Source organism: Salmo salar, chromosome 11 (genome assembly GCF_965601325.2).
Source record: "Salmo salar chromosome 11, fSalSal1, whole genome shotgun sequence".
NCBI lineage: Eukaryota > Metazoa > Chordata > Actinopteri > Salmoniformes > Salmonidae > Salmo > Salmo salar.
Genome location: NC_138301.1, coordinates 54,314,936 through 54,340,525, shown reverse-complemented (window position 1 = coordinate 54,340,525; position 25,590 = coordinate 54,314,936). Strand labels below are relative to the sequence as shown.

Here is a 25,590-nt window from a genome sequence, read left to right as displayed (position 1 = left end):
TGCAGAGATGCGATTCGCCACCTGGTTATCAGAAGGGGGAAAGGAGAAGATTAATTGTGTGTCGTCTGCGTAGCAATGATAGGAGAGACCATGTGAGGATATGACAGAGCCAAGTGACTTGGTGTATAGCGAGAATAGGAGAGGGCCTAGAACTGAGCCCTGGGGGACACCAGTGGTGAGAGCACGTGGTAAGGAGATGGATTCTCGCCACGCCACCTGGTAGGAGCGACCTGTCAGGTAGGACGCAATCCAAGAGTGAGCCGCGCCGGAGATACCCAACTCGGAGAGGGTGGAGAGGAGGATCTGATGGTTCACAGTACAGTTCACTTCTGATGGACCATCTCTCTCCCAGCCAATGGCCATTCAGGATACAAGCACTTCTGATGGACCATCTCTCTCCCAGCCAGTGTAACAGAGTTCAGAACGTGCCCTAAGCTCACTCCACAGCTCGCTTGAAATTGTACCGATGGAGCTTTCCAATTGGTGCCTTTTTTTAAATAGCTGAATCTGTTGGTACGGTAGTCTTCCCACACGTCCCTGGGTGACGTGTGTTTGTGAGCAGACTGGTTGAACCCGGGATGAGGACAGTGAAGGAACCTATACTGGTACAAGGACCAGGGTGACATGTGTTTGTGAGCAGACTGGTTGAACCCGGGATGAGGACAGTGAAGGAACCTATACTGGTAGTAATCATTCTGGGGGGGCCGCTTATATTTCTCCCGTTTACAGACTTGTTCAAGTGTTCATCATTACAAGTGTTTAATGTAAATGTTTCATATCCCAACTCCCCCTGAGACACCTGCAGGGAGTGGGGTCACAACCAGGGTCAGCGTTGTCCGTCCCCCTGAGACACCTGCAGGGAGTGGGGTCACGACCAGGGTCAGCGTTGTCAACTGGGGTTAAGTGCCTTGCTCAAGGGCACAGTGACAGATTTATTATTTTTCGTCACCTTTTTGACTCAGGAATTTAAAACCAGCAACTTTTCAGTTACTGGCCCAACGCTCTAACCTGGTGGCTACCTGCCGCCCCCTGTTAGCAGCAACACTGGCGTTTATTTCACCAGCAGTATGTCATCCGTTCCTATCTGCCCCCCCCCTCCCCCCCAGGTACTCGTGGCGAGGCTGATGCCCAGAACATAACGGTACTGGCTATGTGGATGATAGAACACCCTGGAACAGAGGAGGACCAGGATGAGAGCCACTCTGGAGGACGAGGGTCAGACAGCTCCTCGTGCCCAGGGGCCACAGCCTCGGGAGGGGGTAAGAGTCTGGAGAGGAGCTACCTACACTCCCCTGGAGATATGGCCAACGCTGACGCTCTAGACATGGAGGAGGGCTTCAGTGAGAGGTACAGTAACTGAACCTGTTCTAGAGGACGGTCCCTCAGGGTCAGATATGACTGTCTCCAGCCTTCTATTAGACATAGTGTGCTTAGTAGTACTCTCTGACGAAGGCCATGCAGACAGGGTTTTTAAACTTTGTTTCCATTGAACATGCCATACAATATAAAGGCATTTTAATGAATTATATGAAAAGTGCCTTGTTCCTCCTGTCTTTTTGGTGCTTAGTAGCACTTGGATACAACTGCTGTAGATTCAGAATTCAACAACAACATGCAGTACAGTGTGTGTGTATATATATATATATATATTACAGTACATCCTGCTACAGCGCAGAACGAGTCAGGGATGCCGTCTATACTGTTTGCTATTGAAGTACTAGTTCTCATTGAAAGCGATATTAGATCATCTGTTTCCATGTTTCTGATTTGTGTGAGGGCTGTGTTGTCCCTGTTGTCAGTTTCCATGTGTAAAACAGCTGGTTATTTCCCCATGTTTACTGACTGTGTGAGTGCTGTGTTTGTGTGTCCCTGCAGTCCAGAGGGTCTGGACCAGGACAGTGCCTCTGCCTCCGCTGGTCCAACACCCAGAGGTCGCGCTGCTGTCAGCAGGAAACACCGCTTTGACCTGGCTGCTAGGACACTGCTGGCCCGCGCTGGTGAATGTCTCTCTCTCTCTCTCTCTCTCTCTCTCTCTCTCTCTCTCTCTCGCTCTCGCTCTCAGACAGACAGACAGACAGACAGACAGACAGACAGACAGACTATCTGTCTGTCTGAGAGAGAGTCTGTCTGTCTGTCTGAGAGAGAGTCTGTCTGTCTGTCTGTCTGAGAGAGAGACTGTCTGTCTGTCTGTCTGTCTGTCTGTCTGTCTGTCTGTCTGTCTGTCTGTCTGTCTGTCTGAGAGAGAGACTCTGTCTGTCTGTCTGTCTGAGAGAGAGACTGTCTGTCTGTCTGAGAGAGAGACTGTCTGTCTGTCTGTCTGAGAGAGAGACTGTCTGTCTTTCTGTCTGTCTGAGAGAGAGACTGTCTGTCTGTCTGTCTGAGAGAGAGACTGTCTGTCTGTCTGAGCGAGAGAGAGACTGTCTGTCTGTCTGAGAGAGAGAGAGACTGTCTGTCTTTCTGTCTGTCTGAGAGAGAGACTGTCTGTCTTTCTGTCTGTCTGAGAGAGAGACTGTCTGTCTGTCTGTCTGAGAGAGAGACTGTCTGTCTGTCTGTCTGAGAGAGAGACAGTCTGTCTGTCCTCTCTGCTATTCTAACATATACCCTCTCCTCTATACTATTCTAACATATACCCTCTATACTATTCTAACATATACCCTCTCCTCTATACTATTCTAACATATACCCTCTATACTATTCTAACATATACCCTCTCCTCTCTATACTATTCTAATATATACCCTCTCCTCTATTCTATTCTAACATATACCCTCTCCTCTATTCTATTCTAACATATACCCTCTCCTCTATACTATTCTAACATATACCCTCTCCTCTATACTATTCTAACATATACCCTCTCCTCTATACTATTCTAACATATACCCTCTCCTCTATTCTATTCTAACATATACCCTCTCCTCTATTCTATTCTAACATATACCCTCTCCTCTATACTATTCTAACATATACCCTCTCCTCTATACTATTCTAACATATACCCTCTCCTCTATACTATTCTAACATATACCCTCTCCTCTATACTATTCTAACATATACCCTCTCCTCTATTCTATTCCAACATATACCCTCTCCTCTATTCTATTCTAACATATACCCTCTCCTCTATTCTATTCTAACATATACCCTCTCCTCTATACTATTCTAACATATACCCTCTCCTCTATTCTATTCCAACATATACCCTCTCCTCTATACTATTCTAACATATACCCTCTCCTCTATTCTATTCTAACATATACCCTCTCCTCTATACTATTCTAACATATACCCTCTCCTCTATTCTATTCCAACATATACCCTCTCCTCTATTCTATTCTAACATATACCCTCTCCTCTCCTCTATACTATTCTAACATATACCCTCTCCTCTATTCTATTCTAACATATACCCTCTCCTCTATACTATTCTAACATATACCCTCTCCTCTATACTATTCTAACATATACCCTCTCCTCTATACTATTCTAACATATACCCTCTCCTCTATTCTATTCTAACATATACCCTCTCCTCTATTCTATTGTAACATATACCCTCTCCTCTATTCTATTCTAACATATACCCTCTCCTCTATACTATTCTAACATATACCCTCTCCTCTATTCTATTCTAATATATACCCTCTCCTCTATACTATTCTAACATATACCCTCTCCTCTATACTATTCTAACATATACCCTCTCCTCTATACTATTCCAACATATACCCTCTCCTCTATACTATTCTAATATATACCCTCTCCTCTATTCTATTCTAACATATACCCTCTCCTCTATTCTATTCCAACATATACCCTCTCCTCTATTCTATTGTAACATATACCCTCTCCTCTATTCTATTCCAACATATACCCTCTCCTCTATACTATTCTAATATATACCCTCTCCTCTATTCTATTCCAACATATACCCTCTCCTCTATTCTATTCCAACATATACCCTCTCCTCTGTACTATTCCAACATATACCCTCTCCTCTGTACTATTCTAACATATACCCTCTCCTCTCCTCTATACTATTCTAACATATACCCTCTCCTCTCCTCTATACTATTCTAACATATACCCTCTCCTCTATACTATTCTAACATATACCCTCTCCTCTATACTATTCTAACATATACCCTCTCCTCTATACTATTCTAACATATACCCTCTCCTCTATACTATTCTAACATATACCCTCTCCTCTCCTCTATACTATTCCAACATATACCCTCTCCTCTATACTATTCTAACATATACCCTCTCCTCTATACTATTCCAACATATACCCTCTCCTCTATACTATTCTAACATATACCCTCTCCTCTCCTCTATACTATTCTAACATATACCCTCTCCTCTCCTCTATACTATTCTAACATATACCCTCTCCTCTATACTATTCTAACATATACCCTCTCCTCTATTCTATTCTAACATATACCCTCTCCTCTCCTCTATACTATTCTAACATATACCCTCTCCTGTCTATTACTATTCTAACTATATACCCTCTCCTCTATACTATTCTAACATATACCCTCTCCTCTAAACCATTGTAACATATACCCTCTCCTGTAGCTGGTCTGTACCGCTCGGTGCAGGCCCATCGCAGCCAGTCTCGTAGAGAGGGCAGTGCCCTACAGCAGGACCCTGGAACTCTGTATGACTTTAACCTGGACGAGGAACTGGAGCTGGATCTGGACGAGGAGACCATGGAGGCCATGTTTGGTCAGGACCTGGCCAGCGACACTGACATCCTGGGCATGTGGATCCCAGAGGTACTGGACTGGCCAACATGGGTGTGTGTGAGTGCAGCGAGGGTTTTGCTGCTTCTTTCCTCGCCTTAACTAATAAGGTCTTCATCCTGACTTCCACGTCACTAAACGTCTCACTCCTAGTAGGAGACTGAAGTGGAAGTTTAGGATTTAGACTCTCACCGGCTAACTTTCACTCACACACTCATTCACTTGGTGCTGTACATGCTAACTGTCTGCTTAGAGAGGTTGAGGCTTACTCACTATCGCACACACACGCACACACACATACACACACACACACACACACACGCTCAAACTATCTCTCTCTCACACACACTCTCTCACTCACACACACACACACACACACACACACACGCTCAAACTATCTCCCTGTCTCACACACACACACACACACACACACACACACACACACACACACGTACACACATGCTCAAACTATCTCCCTGTCACACACACACACATGCTCAGACTATCTCCCCTCTCTCTCACACACACACTGCATCATGCTCTGCCACTGACTGCCCATGGCAGTGATTTCTGTCGTTAGCCTAACTAGCATGCAGTGGATGGGAGGTCAATGGGGTTTGCTAGTAAACCAGGTGGAACGCTAACATGCTAAGGCTGATTACAGTGGGTGGCATTGATCATCAAGTCTTGTTGCTTGTGGTTAATTCATGGCTAATCATCTTGTTGCTATGGTATCATGTTGTCTATACAGCTGTCATACTCACCTGTCTCTTGAAGTCTGTTAGTGGCATCATGCTATTGATGTCCTAGATTTGAACTGACTTTGTGTTTGTCTCCGTGTGTCCCCTCCCTGTCTCTGTGTCCCCTCCCTGTCTCTGTGTCCCCTCCCCTCCCTGTCTCTGTGTCCCCTCCCCTCCCTGTCTCTGTGTCCCCTCCGCTCCCTGTCTCTGTGTCCCCTCCCTGTCTCTCTGTCCCCTCCCCTCCCTGTCTCTCTGTCCCCTCCCTGTCTCTGTGTCCCCTCCCTGTCTCTCTGTCCCCTCCCTGTCTCCCTGTCCCCTCCCTGTCTCTGTGTCCCCTCCCTGTCTCTGTGTCCCCTCCCTGTCTCTGTGTCCCCTCCCTGTCTCTCTGTCCCCTCCCTGTCTCCGTGTCCCCTCCCTGTCTCCGTGTCCCCTCCCTGTCTCTGTGTTCCCTCCCCTCCCTGTCTCTCTGTCCCCTCCCTGTCTCTCTGTCCCCTCCCTGTCTCCGTGTCCCCTCCCCTCCCTGTCTCTGTCCCCTCCCTGTCTCTGTGTCCCTTCCCTGTCTCTGTGTCCCCTCCCTGTCTCTGTGTCCCCTCCCTGTCTCTGTGTCCCCTCCCTGTCTCCGTGTCCCCTCCCTGTCTCTGTGTTCCCTCCCCTCCCTGTCTCTCTGTCCCCTCCCTGTCTCTCTGTCCCCTCCCTGTCTCTGTGTCCCTTCCCTGTCTCTGTGTCCCCTCCCTGTCTCTGTGTCCCCTCCCTGTCTCTGTGTCCCCTCCCTGTCTCTGTGTTCCCTCCCTGTCTCTGTGTCCCCTCCCTGTCTCTGTGTCCCCTCCCTGTCTCTGTGTCCCCCTCCCTGTCTCTCTGTCCCCTCCCTGTCTCCATGTCCCCTCCCTGTCTCTGTGTCCCCTCCCTGTCTCTGTGTCCCCTCCCTGTCTCCGTGTCCCCTCCCTGTCTCCGTGTCCCCTCCCTGTCTCCGTGTTCCCTCCCTGTCTCCGTGTCCCCTCCCTGTCTCTGTGTTCCCTCCCCTCCCTGTCTCTCTGTCCCCTCCCTGTCTCTCTGTCCCCTCCCTGTCTCCGTGTCCCCTCCCCTCCCTGTCTCTGTCCCCTCCCTGTCTCTGTGTCCCTTCCCTGTCTCTGTGTCCCCTCCCTGTCTCTGTGTCCCCTCCCTGTCTCTGTGTCCCCTCCCTGTCTCCGTGTCCCCTCCCTGTCTCTGTGTTCCCTCCCCTCCCTGTCTCTCTGTCCCCTCCCTGTCTCTCTGTCCCCTCCCTGTCTCTGTGTCCCTTCCCTGTCTCTGTGTCCCCTCCCTGTCTCTGTGTCCCCTCCCTGTCTCTGTGTCCCCTCCCTGTCTCTGTGTTCCCTCCCTGTCTCTGTGTCCCCTCCCTGTCTCTGTGTCCCCCTCCCTGTCTCCATGTCCCCTCCCTGTCTCCATGTCCCCTCCCTGTCTCTGTGTCCCCTCCCTGTCTCTGTGTCCCCTCCCTGTCTCCGTGTCCCCTCCCTGTCTCCGTGTCCCCTCCCTGTCTCCGTGTCCCCTCCCTGTCTCTGTGTCCCCTCCCTGTCTCTCTGTCCCCTCCCTGTCTCTCTGTCCCCTCCCTGTCTCTGTGTCCCCTCCCCTCCCTGTCTCTCTGTCCCCTCCCTGTCTCTCTGTCCCCTCCCTGTCTCTGTGTCCGCTCCCTGTCTCTCTGTCCCCTCCCTGTCTCTGTGTCCCCTCCCTGTCTCTGTGTCCCCTCCCTGTCTCCGTGTCCCCTCCCTGTCTCCGTGTCCCCTCCCTGTCTCTGTGTCCCCTCCCTGTCTCTCTGTCCCCTCCCTGTCTCTCTGTCCCCTCCCTGTCTCTGTGTCCCCTCCCCTCCCTGTCTCTGTGTCCCCTCCCTGTCTCTGTGTCCCCTCCCTGTCTCTGTCCCCTCCCTGTCTCTCTGTCCCCTCCCTGTCTCTGTGTCCCCTCCCTGTCTCTGTGTCCCCTCCCTGTCTCCGTGTCCCCTCCCTGTCTCCGTGTCCCCTCCCTGTCTCCCTGTCCCCTCCCTGTCTCCCTGTCCCCTCCCTGTCTCTGTGTCCCCTCCCCTCCCTGTCTCTCTGTCCCCTCCCTGTCTCTCTGTCCCCTCCCTGTCTCTCTGGCCCCTCCCTGTCTCTTTGTCCCCTCCCTGTCTCTGTGTCCCCTCCCTGTCTCTGTCCCCTCCCTGTCTCTGTCCCCTCCCTGTCTCTGTGTCCCCTCCCCTCCCTGTCTCTGTGTCCCCTCCCTGTCTCTGTGTCCCCTCCCTGTCTCTGTGTCCCCTCCCTGTCTCTGTCCCCTCCCTGTCTCTGTGTCCCCTCCCTGTCTCTGTGTCCCCTCCCTGTCTCTGTGTCCCCTCCCTGTCTCTGTGTTCCCTCCCTGTCTCTGTGTCCCCTCCCCTCCCTGTCTCTGTGTCCCCTCCCTGTCTCTGTGTCCCCTCCCTGTCTCTGTGTTCCCTCCCTGTCTCTGTGTCCCCTCCCCTCCCTGTCTCTGTGTTCCCTCCCTGTCCATGTGTCCCCTCCCTGTCTTTGTGTCCCCTCCCTGTCTCTGTGTCCCCTCCCTGTCTCTGTGTCCCCTCCCTGTCTCTGTGTCCCCTCCCTGTCTCTGTGTTCCCTCCCTGTCTCTGTGTTCCCTCCCTGTCTCTGTGTCCCCTCCCTGTCTCTGTGTCCCCTCCCTGTCTCTGTGTCCCCTCCCTGTCTCTGTGTCCCCTCCCTGTCTCTGTGTCCCCTCCCTGTCTCCGTGTCCCCTCCCTGTCTCCGTGTCCCCTCCCTGTCTCCGTGTCCCCTCCCTGTCTCCGTGTCCCCTCCCTGTCTCCGTGTCCCCTCCCTGTCTCCGTGTCCCCTCCCTGTCTCTGTGTCCCCTCCCTGTCTCTGTGTCCCCTCCCTGTCTCTGTGTCCCCTCCCCTCCCTGTCTCTGTGTCCCCTCCCTGTCTCTCTGTCCCCTCCCTGTCTCTGTGTCCCCTCCCTGTCTCTGTGTCCCTTCCCTGTCTCCGTGTTCCCTCCCCTCCCTGTCTCTCTGTCCCCTCCCCTCCCTGTCTCTGTGTCCCCTCCCTGTCTCTGTGTCCCCTCCCTGTCTCTGTGTCCCCTCCCTGTCTCTGTGTCCCCTCCCTGTCTCCCTGTCCCCTCCCTGTCTCCCTGTCCCCTCCCTGTCTCTGTGTTCCCTCCCCTCCCTGTCTCCATGTCCCCTCCCTGTCTCCGTGTCCCCTCCCTGTCTCTGTGTTCCCTCCCCTCCCTGTCTCTGTGTCCCCTCCCTGTCTCTCTGTCCCCTCCCTGTCTCTCTGTCCCCTCCCTGTCTCTGTGTCCCCTCCCCTCCCTGTCTCTCTGTCCCCTCCCTGTCTCCGTGTCCCCTCCCTGTCTCTGTCCCCTCCCTGTCTCTCTGTCCCCTCCCTGTCTCTCTGTCCCCTCCCTGTCTCTCTGTCCCCTCCCTGTCTCTGTGTCCCCTCCCTGTCTCTGTGTCCCCTCCCTGTCTCTCTGTCCCCTCCCTGTCTCTGTGTCCCCTCCCTGTCTCTGTGTCCCCTCCCTGTCTCTGTGTCCCCTCCCTGTCTCTGTGTCCCCTCCCTGTCTCTGTGTCCCCTCCCTGTCTCTGTGTCCCCTCCCTGTCTCTGTGTCCCCTCCCTGTCTCTGTGTCCCCTCCCTGTCTCTGTGTCCCCTCCCTGTCTCCGTGTCCCCTCCCTGTCTCTGTGTCCCCTCCCTGTCTCTCTGTCCCCTCCCTGTCTCTGTGTCCCCTCCCTGTCTCTGTGTCCCCTCCCTGTCTCTGTGTCCCCTCCCTGTCTCTGTGTCCCCTCCCTGTCTCTGTGTCCCCTCCCTGTCTCTGTGTCCCCTCCCTGTCTCTGTGTCCCCTCCCTGTCTCTGTGTCCCCTCCCTGTCTCTGTGTCCCCTCCCTGTCTCTGTGTCCCCTCCCTGTCTCCGTCCCCTCCCTGTCTCCGTCCCCTCCCTGTCTCTGTCCCCTCCCTGTCTCTGTCCCCTCCCTGTCTCTGTGTCCCCTCCCCTCCCTGTCTCTGTGTCCCCTCCCTGTCTCTGTGTCCCCTCCCTGTCTCTGTGTCCCCTCCCTGTCTCTGTGTCCCCTCCCTGTCTCTGTGTCCCCTCCCCTCCCTGTCTCTGTGTCCCCTCTCTGTGTCCCCTCCCCTCCCTGTCTCTGTGTTCCCTCCCTGTCTCTGTGTCCCCTCCCTGTCTCTGTGTCCCCTCCCTGTCTCTGTGTCCCCTCCCTGTCTCCCTGTCCCCTCCCTGTCTCCCTGTCCCCTCCCTGTCTCTGTGTTCCCTCCCCTCCCTGTCTCCATGTCCCCTCCCTGTCTCCGTGTCCCCTCCCTGTCTCTGTGTTCCCTCCCCTCCCTGTCTCTGTGTCCCCTCCCTGTCTCTCTGTCCCCTCCCTGTCTCTCTGTCCCCTCCCTTTCTCTGTGTCCCCTCCCCTCCCTGTCTCTCTGTCCCCTCCCTGTCTCCGTGTCCCCTCCCTGTCTCTGTCCCCTCCCTGTCTCTCTGTCCCCTCCCTGTCTCTCTGTCCCCTCCCTGTCTCTCTGTCCCCTCCCTGTCTCTGTGTCCCCTCCCTGTCTCTGTGTCCCCTCCCTGTCTCTGTGTCCCCTCCCTGTCTCTCTGTCCCCTCCCTGTCTCTGTGTCCCCTCCCTGTCTCTGTGTCCCCTCCCTGTCTCTGTGTCTCCGTCTCTGTGTCCCCTCCCTGTCTCTGTGTCCCCTCCCTGTCTCCGTGTCCCCTCCCTGTCTCTGTGTCCCCTCCCTGTCTCTCTGTCCCCTCCCTGTCTCTGTGTCCCCTCCCTGTCTCTGTGTCCCCTCCCTGTCTCTGTGTCCCCTCCCTGTCTCTGTGTCCCCTCCCTGTCTCTGTGTCCCCTCCCTGTCTCTGTGTCCCCTCCCTGTCTCTCTGTCCCCTCCCTGTCTCTGTGTCCCCTCCCTGTCTCTGTGTCCCCTCCCTGTCTCTGTGTCCCCTCCCTGTCTCTGTGTCCCCTCCCTGTCTCTCTGTCCCCTCCCTGTCTCTGTGTCCCCTCCCTGTCTCTGTGTTCCCTCCCTGTCTCTGTGTCCCCTCCCCTCCCTGTCTTTGTGTCCCCTCCCTGTCTCTGTGTTCCCTCCCTGTCTCTGTGTCCCCTCCCTGTCTCTGTGTCCCCTCCCTGTCTCTGTGTCCCCTCCCTGTCTCTGTGTCCCCTCCCTGTCTCTGTGTCCCCTCCATGTCCCCTCCCTGTCTCTGTGTCCCCTCCCTGTCTCTGTGTCCCCTCCCTGTCTCTGTGTCCCCTCCCTGTCTCTGTGTCCCCTCCCTGTCTCTGTGTCCCCTCCCTGTCTCTGTGTCCCCTCCCTGTCTCCGTGTCCCCTCCCTGTCTCTGTCCCCTCCCTGTCTCTGTCCCCTCCCTGTCTCTGTGTCCCCTCCCCTCCCTGTCTCTGTGTCCCCTCCCTGTCTCTGTGTCCCCTCCCTGTCTCTGTGTCCCCTCCCTGTCTCTGTGTCCCCTCCCCTCCCTGTCTCTGTGTCCCCTCCCTGTCTCTGTGTCCCCTCCCTGTCTCTGTGTCCCCTCCCCTCCCTGTCTCTGTGTTCCCTCCCTGTCTCTGTGTCCCCTCCCTGTCTCTGTGTCCCCTCCCTGTCTCTGTGTCCCCTCCCTGTCTCCGTGTCCCCTCCCTGTCTCCGTGTCCCCTCCCTGTCTCCGTGTCCCCTCCCTGTCTCTGTGTCCCCTCCCTGTCCCTGTCCCCTCCCTGTCTCCCTGTCCCCTCCCTGTCTCTGTGTTCCCTCCCCTCCCTGTCTCCATGTCCCCTCCCTGTCTCCGTGTCCCCTCCCTGTCTCTGTGTTCCCTCCCCTCCCTGTCTCTGTGTTCCCTCCCCTCCCTGTCTCTGTGTCCCCTCCCTGTCTCTGTGTCCCCTCCCTGTCTCTGTGTCCCCTCCCTGTCTCTCTGTCCCCTCCCTGTCTCTCTGTCCCCTCCCTGTCTCTGTGTCCCCTCCCCTCCCTGTCTCTCTGTCCCCTCCCTGTCTCCGTGTCCCCTCCCTGTCTCTGTCCCCTCCCTGTCTCTGTGTCCCCTCCCTGTCTCTGTGTCCCCTCCCTGTCTCTGTGTCCCCTCCCTGTCTCTGTGTCCCCTCCCTGTCTCTGTGTCCCCTCCCTGTCTCTCTGTCCCCTCCCTGTCTCTCTGTCCCCTCCCTGTCTCTGTGTCCCCTCCCTGTCTCTGTGTCCCCTCCCTGTCTCTCTGTCCCCTCCCTGTCTCTGTGTCCCCTCCCTGTCTCTGTGTCCCCTCCCTGTCTCTGTGTTCCCTCCCTGTCTCTGTGTCCCCTCCCTGTCTCTGTGTCCCCTCCCTGTCTCTGTGTCCCCTCCCTGTCTCTGTGTCCCCTCCCTGTCTCCGTGTCCCCTCCCTGTCTCCGTGTCCCCTCCCTGTCTCTGTCCCCTCCCTGTCTCTGTCCCCTCCCTGTCTCTGTGTCCCCTCCCCTCCCTGTCTCTGTGTCCCCTCCCTGTCTCTGTGTCCCCTCCCTGTCTCTGTGTCCCCTCCCTGTCTCTGTGTCCCCTCCCCTCCCTGTCTCTGTGTCCCCTCCCTGTCTCTGTGTCCCCTCCCCTCCCTGTCTCTGTGTTCCCTCCCTGTCTCTGTGTCCCCTCCCTGTCTCTGTGTCCCCTCCCTGTCTCTGTGTCCCCTCCCTGTCTCTGTGTCCCCTCCCTGTCTCTGTGTCCCCTCCCTGTCTCTGTGTCCCCTCCCTGTCTCTGTGTTCCCTCCCTGTCTCTGTGTTCCCTCCCTGTCTCTGTGTCCCCTCCCTGTCTCCGTGTCCCCTCCCTGTCTCCGTGTCCCCTCCCTGTCTCCGTGTCCCCTCCCTGTCTCTGTCCCCTCCCTGTCTCTGTCCCCTCCCCTCCCTGTCTCTGTGTTCCCTCCCTATCTCTGTGTCCCCTCCCCTCCCTGTCTTTGTCCCCTCCCTGTCTCTGTGTTCCCTCCCTGTCTCTGTGTCCCCTCCCTGTCTCTGTGTCCCCTCCCTGTCTCTGTGTCCCCTCCCTGTCTCTGTGTCCCCTCCCTGTCTCTGTGTCCCCTCCCTGTCTCTGTGTCCCCTCCCTGTCTCTGTGTCCCCTCCCTGTCTCTGTCCCCTCCCCTCCCTGTCTCTGTGTCCCCTCCCTGTCTCTGTGTTCCCTCCCCTCCCTGTCTCTGTGTCCCCTCCCTGTCTCTGTGTCCCCTCCCTGTCTCTGTGTCCCCTCCCTGTCTCTGTGTCCCCTCCCTGTCTCCGTGTTCCCTCCCCTCCCTGTCTCCGTGTTCCCTCCCTGTCTCTCTGTCCCCTCCCTGTCTCTGTGTCCCCTCCCTGTCTCTGTGTCCCCTCCCTGTCTCTGTGTCCCCTCCCTGTCTCTGTGTCCCCTCCCTGTCTCTGTGTCCCCTCCCTGTCTCCGTGTTCCCTCCCCTCCCTGTCTCCGTGTTCCCTCCCTGTCTCTCTGTCCCCTCCCCTCCCTGTCTCTGTGTCCCCTCCCTGTCTCTGTGTCCCCTCCCTGTCTCTGTGTTCCCTCCCCTCCCTGTCTCCGTGTCCCCTCCCCTCCCTGTCTCTCTGTCCCCTCCCTGTCTCTGTGTCCCCTCCCTGTCTCTGTGTCCCCTCCCTGTCTCCGTGTTCCCTCCCCTCCCTGTCTCCGTGTTCCCTCCCCTCCCTGTCTCTGTGTCCCCTCCCTGTCTCCGTGTCCCCTCCCCTCCCTGGCTCCGTGTCCCCTCCCTGTCTCTGTGTCCCCTCCCTGTCTCTGTGTCCTCTCCCTGTCTCTGTGTCCCCTCCCTGTCTCTGTGTCCCCTCCCTGTCTCTGTGTCCCCTCCCTGTCTCTGTGTCCCCTCCCTGTCTCTGTGTCCCCTCCCTGTCTCTGTGTCCCCTCCCTGTCTCTGTGTCCCCTCCCTGTCTCCGTGTCCTCTCCCTGTCTCTGTGTCCCCTCCCCTCCCTGTCTCTGTGTCCCCTCCCTGTCTCTGTGTCCCCTCCCCTCCCTGTCTCTGTGTCCCCTCCCTTTCTCTGTGTCCCCTCCCCTCCCTGTCTCTGTGTCCCCTCCCTGTCTCTGTGTCCCCTCCCTGTCTCTGTGTCCCCTCCCTGTCTCTGTGTCCCCTCCCTGTCTCTGTGTCCGTGTCCCCTCCCTGTCTCCATGTCCCCTGGCAGCATGTGTGTGAGACAGAGGAACGAGACGAGGTGGTAGTATGTGAGTTGTGTGAGGCTAGCGTTGCCAACTTCAACCAGCACATGAAGAAGAGCCACCCTGGCTGCGGGCGCAGTGCCAACCGACAGGGCTACCGGAGCAACGGGTCCTACGTAGACGGATGGTTCGGGGGGGAGTGCGGCAGCGGTAACCCATACTACCTCCTCTGTGGTAGCTGCCGGGACAAACACCTGGCGGTGAAGAGTAAAACCACAGTCCCCGTGACGGAGAGGTCAGTGGCGGACAGAAGGTGACACGCCAGGTTTTAATACAGACTATGATTATGTACAACTAAAACTTAAGATTCAATACACACTGTATCACAGTGACAAGACGACTGTAATCACTAACATGTGTTGTGGTCCATGTTCAGATATAAGGGACTGGCCCCGGACCTCTTGGGAAAGCAGGACAGTGTCTATGAAGGTACTGCTTCTGATTAAACATGATGATTCACTTGTTCCAGAGGTTCTTGTCCCTGATCATATGAATGACTGATCCACTGCAGCTTTATGGCTGATAGTATGACTGGTCCACTGCAGCTTTATGGCTGATAGTATGACTGATCAACTGTAGCTTTATGGCTGATAGTATGACTGATCCACTGTAGCTTTATGGCTGATAGTATGACTGGTCCACTGCAGCTTTATGGCTGATAGTATGACTGATCCACTGCAGCTTTATGGCTGATAGTATGACTGGTCCACTGCAGCTTTATGGCTGATAGTATGAATAGGCCACTGCAGCTTTATGGCTGATAGTATGACTGGTCCACTGCAGCTTTATGGCTGATAGTATGACTGATCCACTGCAGCTTTATGGCTGATAGTATGACTGATCCACTGCAGCTTTATGGCTGATAGTATGACTGGTCCACTGCAGCTTTATGGCTGATAGTATGAATAGGCCACTGCAGCTTTATGGCTGATAGTATGACTGATCCACTGCAGCTTTATGGCTGATAGTATGACTGGTCCACTGCAGCTTTATGGCTGATAGTATGAATAGGCCACTGCAGCTTTATGGCTGATAGTATGACTGGTCCACTGCAGCTTTATGGCTGATAGTTAAACTGGTCCACTGCAACTTTATCGCTGATAGTTAAACTGGTCCACTGCAGCTTTATGGCTGATAGTATGCCTGTGTTATTCTCTGTAACCACATGGCTGATAGTATGACTGTGTTATTCTCTATAACCATATGGCTGATAGTATGACTGTGTTACTCTCTATAACCACATGGCTGATAGTATGACTGTGTTATTCTCTGTAACCACATGGCTGATAGTATGACTGTGTTATTCTCTGTAACCACATGGCTGATAGTATGACTGTGTTATTCTCTGTAACCACATGGCTGATAGTATGACTGTGCTATTCTCTGTAACCACATGGCTGATAGTATGACTGTGTTATTCTCTATAACCACATGGCTGATAGTATGACTGTGTTGTTCTCTATAACGACATGGCTGATAGTATGACTGTGTTATTCTCTTTAACCACATGGCTGATAGTATGACTGTGTTATTCTCTATAACCACATGGCTGATAGTATGACTGTGTTATTCTCTATAATCACATGGCTGATAGTATGACTGTGTTATTCTCTTTAACCACATGGCTGATAGTATGACCGTGTTATTCTCTATAACCACATGGCTGATAGTATGACTGTGTTGTTCTCTATAACCACATGGCTGATAGTATGACTGTGTTGTTCTCTATAACCACATAGCTGATAGTATGACTGTTGTTCTCTATAATCACATGGCTGATAGTATGACTGTGTCATTCTCTATAACCACATGGCTGATAGTATGACTGTGTTGTTCGCTATAACCACATGGCTGATAGTATGACTGTGTTGTTCTCTATAACCACATGGCTGATAGTATGCCTGTGTTATTCTCCATAACCACATGGCTGATAGTATGACTGTGTTGTTCTCTGTAACCACATGGCTGACAGTATGAGTGGTTATTCTCTATAACCACATGGCTGATAGTATGACTGTGTTGTTCTCTGTAACCACATGGCTGATAGTATGCCTGTGTTATTCTCTATAACCACATGGCTGATAGTATGACTGTGTTGTTCTCTGTAACCACGTGGCTGATAGTATGGCTGTGTTGTTCTCTGTAACCACATGGCTGATAGTATGACTGTGTTGTTCTCTGTAACCACATGGCTGAGAGTATGACTGTGTTGTTCTCTATAACCACATGGCTGATAGTATGACTGTGTTGTTCTCTATAACCACATGGCTGATAGTATGACTGTGTTGTTCTCTATAACCACATGGCTGATAGTATGAGTGGTTATTCTCTATAACCACATGGATGATAGTATGACAGTGTTGTTCTCTGTAACCACATGGCTGATAGTATGACTGTGTTGTTCTCTGTAACCACATGGCTGATAGTATGACTGTGTTGTTCTCTATAACCACGTGGCTGATAGTATGACTGTGTTGTTCTCTGTAACCACGTGGCTGATAGTATGACTGTGTCGTTCTCTATAACCACATGGCTGATAGTATGACTGTGTCGTTCTCTATAACCACATGGCTGATAGTATGACTGTGTTGTTCTCTATAACCACATGGCTGATAGTATGCCTGTGTTGTTCTCTATAACCACATGGCTGATAGTATGCCTGTGTTGTTCTCTATAACCACATGGCTGATAGTATGCCTGTGTTATTCTCTATAACCACATGGCTGATAGTATGACTGTGTTGTTCTCTGTAACCACATGGCTGTCAGTATGAGTGGTTATTCTCTATAACCACATGGCTGATAGTATGACTGTGTTGTTCTCTGTAACCACATGGCTGATAGTATGCCTGTGTTATTCTCTATAACCATGTGGCTGATAGTATGACTGTGTTGTTCTCTATAACCACGTGGCTGATAGTATGACTGTGTTGTTCTCTGTAACCACGTGGCTGATAGTATGACTGTGTTGTTCTCTGTAACCACATGGCTGATAGTATGACTGTGTTGTTCTCTGTAACCACATGGCTGAGAGTATGACTGTGTTGTTCTCTGTAACCACATGGCTGATAGTATGACTGGTCCACTGCAGCTTTATGGCTGATAGTATGAATAGGCCACTGCAGCTTTATGGCTGATAGTATGACTGATCCACTGCAGCTTTATGGCTGATAGTATGACTGGTCCACTGCAGCTTTATGGCTGATAGTATGAATAGGCCACTGCAGCTTTATGGCTGATAGTATGACTGGTCCACTGCAGCTTTATGGCTGATAGTTAAACTGGTCCACTGCAACTTTATGGCTGATAGTTAAACTGGTCCACTGCAGCTTTATGGCTGATAGTATGCCTGTGTTATTCTCTGTAACCACATGGCTGATAGTATGACTGTGTTATTCTCTATAACCATATGGCTGATAGTATGACTGTGTTACTCTCTATAACCACATGGCTGATAGTATGACTGTGTTATTCTCTGTAACCACATGGCTGATAGTATGACTGTGTTATTCTCTGTAACCACATGGCTGATAGTATGACTGTGTTATTCTCTGTAACCACATGGCTGATAGTATGACTGTGTTATTCTCTATAACCACATGGCTGATAGTATGACTGTGTTGTTCTCTATAACGACATGGCTGATAGTATGACTGTGTTATTCTCTTTAACCACATGGCTGATAGTATGACTGTGTTATTCTCTATAACCACATGGCTGATAGTATGACTGTGTTATTCTCTATAATCACATGGCTGATAGTATGACTGTGTTATTCTCTTTAACCACATGGCTGATAGTATGACCGTGTTATTCTCTATAACCACATGGCTGATAGTATGACCGTGTTGTTCTCTATAACCACATGGCTGATAGTATGACTGTGTTGTTCTCTATAACCACATAGCTGATAGTATGACTGTTGTTCTCTATAATCACATGGCTGATAGTATGACTGTGTCATTCTCTATAACCACATGGCTGATAGTATGACTGTGTTGTTCGCTATAACCACATGGCTGATAGTATGACTGTGTTGTTCTCTATAACCACATGGCTGATAGTATGCCTGTGTTATTCTCCATAACCACATGGCTGATAGTATGACTGTGTTGTTCTCTGTAACCACATGGCTGACAGTATGAGTGGTTATTCTCTATAACCACATGGCTGATAGTATGACTGTGTTGTTCTCTGTAACCACATGGCTGATAGTATGCCTGTGTTATTCTCTATAACCACATGGCTGATAGTATGACTGTGTTGTTCTCTGTAACCACGTGGCTGATAGTATGACTGTGTCATTCTCTGTAACCACATGGCTGATAGTATGACTGTGTTGTTCGCTATAACCACATGGCTGATAGTATGACTGTGTTGTTCTCTATAACCACATGGCTGATAGTATGCCTGTGTTATTCTCCATAACCACATGGCTGATAGTATGACTGTGTTGTTCTCTGTAACCACATGGCTGACAGTATGAGTGGTTATTCTCTATAACCACATGGCTGATAGTATGACTGTGTTGTTCTCTGTAACCACATGGCTGATAGTATGCCTGTGTTATTCTCTATAACCACATGGCTGATAGTATGACTGTGTTGTTCTCTGTAACCACGTGGCTGATAGTATGGCTGTGTTGTTCTCTGTAACCACATGGCTGATAGTATGACTGTGTTGTTCTCTGTAACCACATGGCTGAGAGTATGACTGTGTTGTTCTCTATAACCACATGGCTGATAGTATGACTGTGTTGTTCTCTATAACCACATGGCTGATAGTATGACTGTGTTGTTCTCTATAACCACATGGCTGATAGTATGAGAGGTTATTCTCTATAACCACATGGATGATAGTATGACAGTGTTGTTCTCTGTAACCACATGGCTGATAGTATGACTGTGTTGTTCTCTGTAACCACATGGCTGATAGTATGACTGTGTTGTTCTCTATAACCACGTGGCTGATAGTATGACTGTGTTGTTCTCTGTAACCACGTGGCTGATAGTATGACTGTGTCGTTCTCTATAACCACATGGCTGATAGTATGACTGTGTCGTTCTCTATAACCACATGGCTGATAGTATGACTGTGTTGTTCTCTATAACCACATGGCTGATAGTATGCCTGTGTTGTTCTCTATAACCACATGGCTGATAGTATGCCTGTGTTGTTCTCTATAACCACATGGCTGATAGTATGCCTGTGTTATTCTCTATAACCACATGGCTGATAGTATGACTGTTGTTCTCTGTAACCACATGGCTGTCAGTATGAGTGGTTATTCTCTATAACCACATGGCTGATAGTATGACTGTGTTGTTCTCTGTAACCACATGGCTGATAGTATGCCTGTGTTATTCTCTATAACCATGTGGCTGATAGTATGACTGTGTTGTTCTCTATAACCACGTGGCTGATAGTATGACTGTGTTGTTCTCTGTAACCACGTGGCTGATAGTATGACTGTGTTGTTCTCTGTAACCACATGGCTGATAGTATGACTGTGTTGTTCTCTGTAACCACATGGCTGAGAGTATGACTGTGTTGTTCTCTGTAACCACATGGCTGTCAGTATGAGTGGTTATTCTCTATAACCACATGGCTGATAGTATGACTGTGTTGTTCTCTATAACCACATGGCTAATAGTATGGCTGTGTTGTTCTCTATAACCACATGGCTGATAGTATGACTGTGTTGTTCTCTGTAACCACATGGCTGATAGTATGACTGTGTTGTTCTCTGTAACCACATGGCTGATAGTATGACTGTGTTATTCTCTTTAACCACATGGCTGATAGTATGACCGTGTTATTCTCTATAACCACATGGCTGATAGTATGACTGTGTTGTTCTCTATAACCACATGGCTGATAGTATGACTGTGTTGTTCTCTATAACCACATAGCTGATAGTATGACTGTTGTTCTCTATAATCACATGGCTGATAGTATGACTGTGTCATTCTCTATAACCACATGGCTGATAGTATGACTGTGTTGTTCGCTATAACCACATGGCTGATAGTATGACTGTGTTGTTCTCTATAACCACATGGCTGATAGTATGCCTGTGTTATTCTCCATAACCACATGGCTGATAGTATGACTGTGTTGTTCTCTGTAACCACATGGCTGACAGTATGAGTGGTTATTCTCTATAACCACATGGCTGATAGTATGACTGTGTTGTTCTCTGTAACCACATGGCTGATAGTATGCCTGTGTTATTCTCTATAACCACATGGCTGATAGTATGACTGTGTTGTTCTCTGTAACCACGTGGCTGATAGTATGGCTGTGTTGTTCTCTGTAACCACATGGCTGATAGTATGACTGTGTTGTTCTCTGTAACCACATGGCTGAGAGTATGACTGTGTTGTTCTCTATAACCACATGGCTGATAGTATGACTGTGTTGTTCTCTATAACCACATGGCTGATAGTATGACTGTGTTGTTCTCTATAACCACATGGCTGATAGTATGAGAGGTTATTCTCTATAACCACATGGATGATAGTATGACAGTGTTGTTCTCTGTAACCACATGGCTGATAGTATGACTGTGTTGTTCTCTGTAACCACATGGCTGATAGTATGACTGTGTTGTTCTCTATAACCACGTGGCTGATAGTATGACTGTGTTGTTCTCTGTAACCACGTGGCTGATAGTATGACTGTGTCGTTCTCTATAACCACATGGCTGATAGTATGACTGTGTCGTTCTCTATAACCACATGGCTGATAGTATGACTGTGTTGTTCTCTATAACCACATGGCTGATAGTATGCCTGTGTTGTTCTCTATAACCACATGGCTGATAGTATGCCTGTGTTGTTCTCTATAACCACATGGCTGATAGTATGCCTGTGTTATTCTCTATAACCACATGGCTGATAGTATGACTGTGTTGTTCTCTGTAACCACATGGCTGTCAGTATGAGTGGTTATTCTCTATAACCACATGGCTGATAGTATGACTGTGTTGTTCTCTGTAACCACATGGCTGATAGTATGCCTGTGTTATTCTCTATAACCATGTGGCTGATAGTATGACTGTGTTGTTCTCTATAACCACGTGGCTGATAGTATGACTGTGTTGTTCTCTGTAACCACGTGGCTGATAGTATGACTGTGTTGTTCTCTGTAACCACATGGCTGATAGTATGACTGTGTTGTTCTCTGTAACCACATGGCTGAGAGTATGACTGTGTTGTTCTCTGTAACCACATGGCTGTCAGTATGAGTGGTTATTCTCTATAACCACATGGCTGATAGTATGACTGTGTTGTTCTCTATAACCACATGGCTAATAGTATGGCTGTGTTGTTCTCTATAACCACATGGCTGATAGTATGACTGTGTTGTTCTCTGTAACCACATGGCTGATAGTATGACTGTGTTGTTCTCTGTAACCACATGGCTGATAGTATGACTGTGTTGTTCTCTGTAACCACATGGCTGATAGTATGGCTGTTGTTCTCTATAACCACATGGCTGATAGTATGAGTGGTTATTCTCTATAACCACATGGCTGATAGTATGACTGTGTTGTTCTCTGTAACCACATAGCTGATAGTATGACTGTGTTGTTCTCTGTAACCACATGGCTGATAGTATGACTGTGTTGTTCTCTGTAACCACATGGCTGATAGTATGACTGTGTTGTTCTCTGTAACCACATGGCTGATAGTATGACTGTGTTGTTCTCTGTAACCACATGGCTGATAGTATGACTGTGTTGTTCTCTGTAACCACATGGCTGATAGTATGACTGTGTTGTTCTCTATAACCACATGGCTGATAGTATGACTGTGTTGTTCTCTATAACCACATGGCTGATAGTATGACTGTGTTGTTCTCTATAACCACATGGCTGATAGTATGACTGTGTTGTTCTCTGTAACCACATGGCTGATAGTATGCCTGTGTTCTCTGTAACCCTTTCAGAGGAATGGGACATGCTGGATGTTGATGAGGATGAGAGGTTAACTGGGGAAGAGGAGTTTGAGCTGCTGGCGGGACCGTTGGGTCTGAGTGAGCGCCGGGTCGTTCCAGAGGCCGTCCAGTTCCCCGACAGTGACCCCCTGGGGGCGTCCGTAGCCATGGTGACCGCCACCAACAGCATGGAGGAGACTCTGCTGCAGATAGGTGAGGGGCTGAGAAACACACACACACACACACACACACACACACACACACACACACACACACAGAGACCCGGCTGCAGATACGTGAGGCTGTGAAATAGAACTGGGTTTTAATAAATGTCTGTGTTTATGTTGTACCCGAAGAGTTCAAGTTATTTAACCAGAAAGTCCATTTAGCAACAATAGTGGATTTTTGTAAAGTAGGAATGGTGAGATGTGTACGGTCCTCTCTGTAATGTGGGTGGTTTAGATGTGTACGGTCCTCTCTGTAATGTGGGTGGTTTAGATGTGTACGGTCCTCTCTGTAATGTGGGTGGTTGAGATGTGTACGGTCCTCTCTGTAATGTGGGTGGTTGAGATGTGTACGGTCCTCTCTGTAACGTGGGTGGTTTAGATGTGTACGGTCCTCTCTGTAATGTGGGTGGTTTAGATGTGTACGGTCCTCTCTGTAATGTGGGTGGTTTAGATGTGTACGGTCCTCTCTGTAATGTGGGTGGTTGAGATGTGTACGGTCCTCTCTGTAATGTGGGTGGTTGAGATGTGTACGGTCCTCTCTGTAATGTGGGTGGTTTAGATGTGTACGGTCCTCTCTGTAATGTGGGTGGTTGAGATGTGTACGGTCCTCTCTGTAATGTGGGTGGTTGAGATGTGTACGGTGCTCTCTGTAATGTGGGTGGTTGAGATGTGTACGGTCCTCTCTGTAATGTGGGTGGTTTAGATGTGTACGGTCCTCTCTGTAATGTGGGTGGTTTAGATGTGTACGGTCCTCTCTGTAATGTGGGTGGTTGAGATGTGTACGGTCCTCTCTGTAACGTGGGTGGTTCAGATGTGTACGGTCCTCTCTGTAATGTGGGTGGTTGAGATGTGTACGGTCCTCTCTGTAATGTGGGTGGTTGAGATGTGTACGGTCCTCTCTGTAATGTGGGTGGTTTAGATGTGTACGGTCCTCTCTGTAATGTGGGTGGTTAAGATGTGTACGGTCCTCTCTGTAATGTGGGTGGTTTAGATGTGTACGGTCCTCTCTGTAATGTGGGTGGTTGAGATGTGTACGGTCCTCTCTGTAATGTGGGTGGTTGAGATGTGTACGGTGCTCTCTGTAATGTGAGTGGTTGAGATGTGTACGGTCCTCTCTGTAATGTGGGTGGTTTAGATGTGTACGGTGCTCTCTGTAATGTGAGTGGTTGAGATGTGTACGGTCCTCTCTGTAATGTGGGTGGTTTAGATGTGTACGGTCCTCTCTGTAATGTGGGTGGTTTAGATGTGTACGGTCCTCTCTGTAATGTGGGTGGTTTAGATGTGTACGGTCCTCTCTGTAATGTGGGTGGTTTAGATGTGTACGGTCCTCTCTGTAATGTGGGTGGTTGAGATGTGTACGGTCCTCTCTGTAACGTGGGTGGTTTAGATGTGTACGGTCCTCTCTGTAATGTGGGTGGTTTAGATGTGTACGGTCCTCTCTGTAATGTGGGTGGTTGAGATGTGTATGGTCCTCTCTGTAATGTGGGTGGTTTAGATGTGTACGGTCCTCTCTGTAATGTGGGTGGTTGAGATGTGTACGGTCCTCTCTGTAATGTGGGTGGTTGAGATGTGTACGGTGCTCTCTGTAATGTGGGTGGTTGAGATGTGTACGGTCCTCTCTGTAATGTGGGTGGTTTAGATGTGTACGGTCCTCTCTGTAATGTGGGTGGTTAAGATGTGTACGGTCCTCTCTGTAATGTGGGTGGTTTAGATGTGTACGGTCCTCTCTGTAATGTGGGTGGTTGAGATGTGTACGGTCCTCTCTGTAATGTGGGTGGTTGAGATGTGTACGGTGCTCTCTGTAATGTGAGTGGTTGAGATGTGTACGGTCCTCTCTGTAATGTGGGTGGTTTAGATGTGTACGGTCCTCTCTGTAATGTGGGTGGTTTAGATGTGTACGGTCCTCTCTGTAATGTGGGTGGTTGAGATGTGTACGGTCCTCTCTGTAACGTGGGTGGTTTAGATGTGTACGGTCCTCTCTGTAATGTGGGTGGTTTAGATGTGTACGGTCCTCTCTGTAACGTGGGTGGTTGAGATGTGTACGGTCCTCTCTGTAATGTGGGTGGTTTAGATGTGTACGGTCCTCTCTGTAATGTGGGTGGTTGAGATGTGTACGGTCCTCTCTGTAATGTGGGTGGTTGAGATGTGTACGGTGCTCTCTGTAATGTGGGTGGTTGAGATGTGTACGGTCCTCTCTGTAATGTGGGTGGTTTAGATGTGTACGGTCCTCTCTGTAATGTGGGTGGTTTAGATGTGTACGGTCCTCTCTGTAATGTGGGTGGTTGAGATGTGTACGGTCCTCTCTGTAACGTGGGTGGTTCAGATGTGTACAGTCCTCTCTGTAATGTGGGTGGTTGAGATGTGTACGGTCCTCTCTGTAATGTGGGTGGTTGAGATGTGTACGGTCCTCTCTGTAATGTGGGTGGTTTAGATGTGTACGGTCCTCTCTGTAATGTGGGTGGTTAAGATGTGTACTGTCCTCTCTGTAATGTGGGTGGTTTAGATGTGTACGGTCCTCTCTGTAATGTGGGTGGTTGAGATGTGTACGGTCCTCTCTGTAATGTGGGTGGTTGAGATGTGTACGGTGCTCTCTGTAATGTGAGTGGTTGAGATGTGTACGGTCCTCTCTGTAATGTGGGTGGTTTAGATGTGTACGGTGCTCTCTGTAATGTGAGTGGTTGAGATGTGTACGGTCCTCTCTGTAATGTGGGTGGTTTAGATGTGTACGGTCCTCTCTGTAATGTGGGTGGTTTAGATGTGTACGGTCCTCTCTGTAATGTGGGTGGTTTAGATGTGTACGGTCCTCTCTGTAATGTGGGTGGTTTAGATGTGTACGGTCCTCTCTGTAATGTGGGTGGTTGAGATGTGTACGGTCCTCTCTGTAACGTGGGTGGTTTAGATGTGTACGGTCCTCTCTGTAATGTGGGTGGTTTAGATGTGTACGGTCCTCTCTGTAATGTGGGTGGTTGAGATGTGTACGGTCCTCTCTGTAATGTGGGTGGTTTAGATGTGTACGGTCCTCTCTGTAATGTGGGTGGTTGAGATGTGTACGGTCCTCTCTGTAATGTGGGTGGTTGAGATGTGTACGGTGCTCTCTGTAATGTGGGTGGTTGAGATGTGTACGGTCCTCTCTGTAATGTGGGTGGTTTAGATGTGTACGGTCCTCTCTGTAATGTGGGTGGTTTAGATGTGTACGGTCCTCTCTGTAATGTGGGTGGTTGAGATGTGTACGGTCCTCTCTGTAACGTGGGTGGTTCAGATGTGTACAGTCCTCTCTGTAATGTGGGTGGTTGAGATGTGTACGGTCCTCTCTGTAATGTGGGTGGTTGAGATGTGTACGGTCCTCTCTGTAATGTGGGTGGTTTAGATGTGTACGGTCCTCTCTGTAATGTGGGTGGTTTAGATGTGTACGGTCCTCTCTGTAACGTGGGTGGTTCAGTGTTCCCCTGTTATATGTCCATTTTGTGAGGTTGTATTGTACATTGTGCGTGTGTGTGTTTCCCAGGCTGCCAGGGCGCGGTGGAGAACAGCTCCTCAGGCAGGGTGACTCTGGGTGAGCAGGCTGCAGCCCTGGACAACCCCCATGACAGGGTCATGGCTCTGAGGAGGGTGACCTCTGCAGCGCAGGTTCTCCTGGCCAGGACCATGGTGATGAGGGCCCTGTCTCTACTCTCTGTTAGGTGGGTCTGTCTGTAGACTAGTGTAGGACTGGTGGTAGGCTAGGTGTAGACTAGGTGTAGGACTGGTGTAGGCTAGGTGTAGACTAGGTGTAGGACTGGGTGTAGACTAGGTGTAGACTAGGTGTAGGCTAGGTGTAGACTAGGTGTAGGACTGGTTGTAGACTAGGTGTAGG

General features: G+C 50.6%; 1 protein-coding gene across 15 annotated transcripts in view; it reads left to right on the top strand.

Moving 5' to 3' along the window:
- LOC106576577 (putative E3 ubiquitin-protein ligase HERC1) overlaps positions 1-25,590 on the top strand; it is a 198,479-nt gene that overhangs the window by 120,352 nt on the left and 52,537 nt on the right. For 10 of the 15 annotated variants that reach the window (XM_082958015.1, XM_082958014.1, XM_082958024.1 and 7 more), the window contains 7 exons: positions 1,107-1,347; positions 1,876-1,997; positions 4,588-4,814; positions 13,537-13,823; positions 13,947-13,999; positions 21,523-21,723; positions 25,243-25,417. In XM_082958015.1, the coding sequence (XP_082814141.1) occupies positions 1,107-1,347; positions 1,876-1,997; positions 4,588-4,814; positions 13,537-13,823; positions 13,947-13,999; positions 21,523-21,723; positions 25,243-25,417 (1,306 nt within the window). The remainder of the gene's footprint in view (positions 1-1,106; positions 1,348-1,875; positions 1,998-4,587; positions 4,815-13,536; positions 13,824-13,946; positions 14,000-21,522; positions 21,724-25,242; positions 25,418-25,590) is intronic. The other 5 variants (XM_045689742.2, XM_082958023.1, XM_082958019.1 and 2 more) reach the window with 4 other exon arrangements.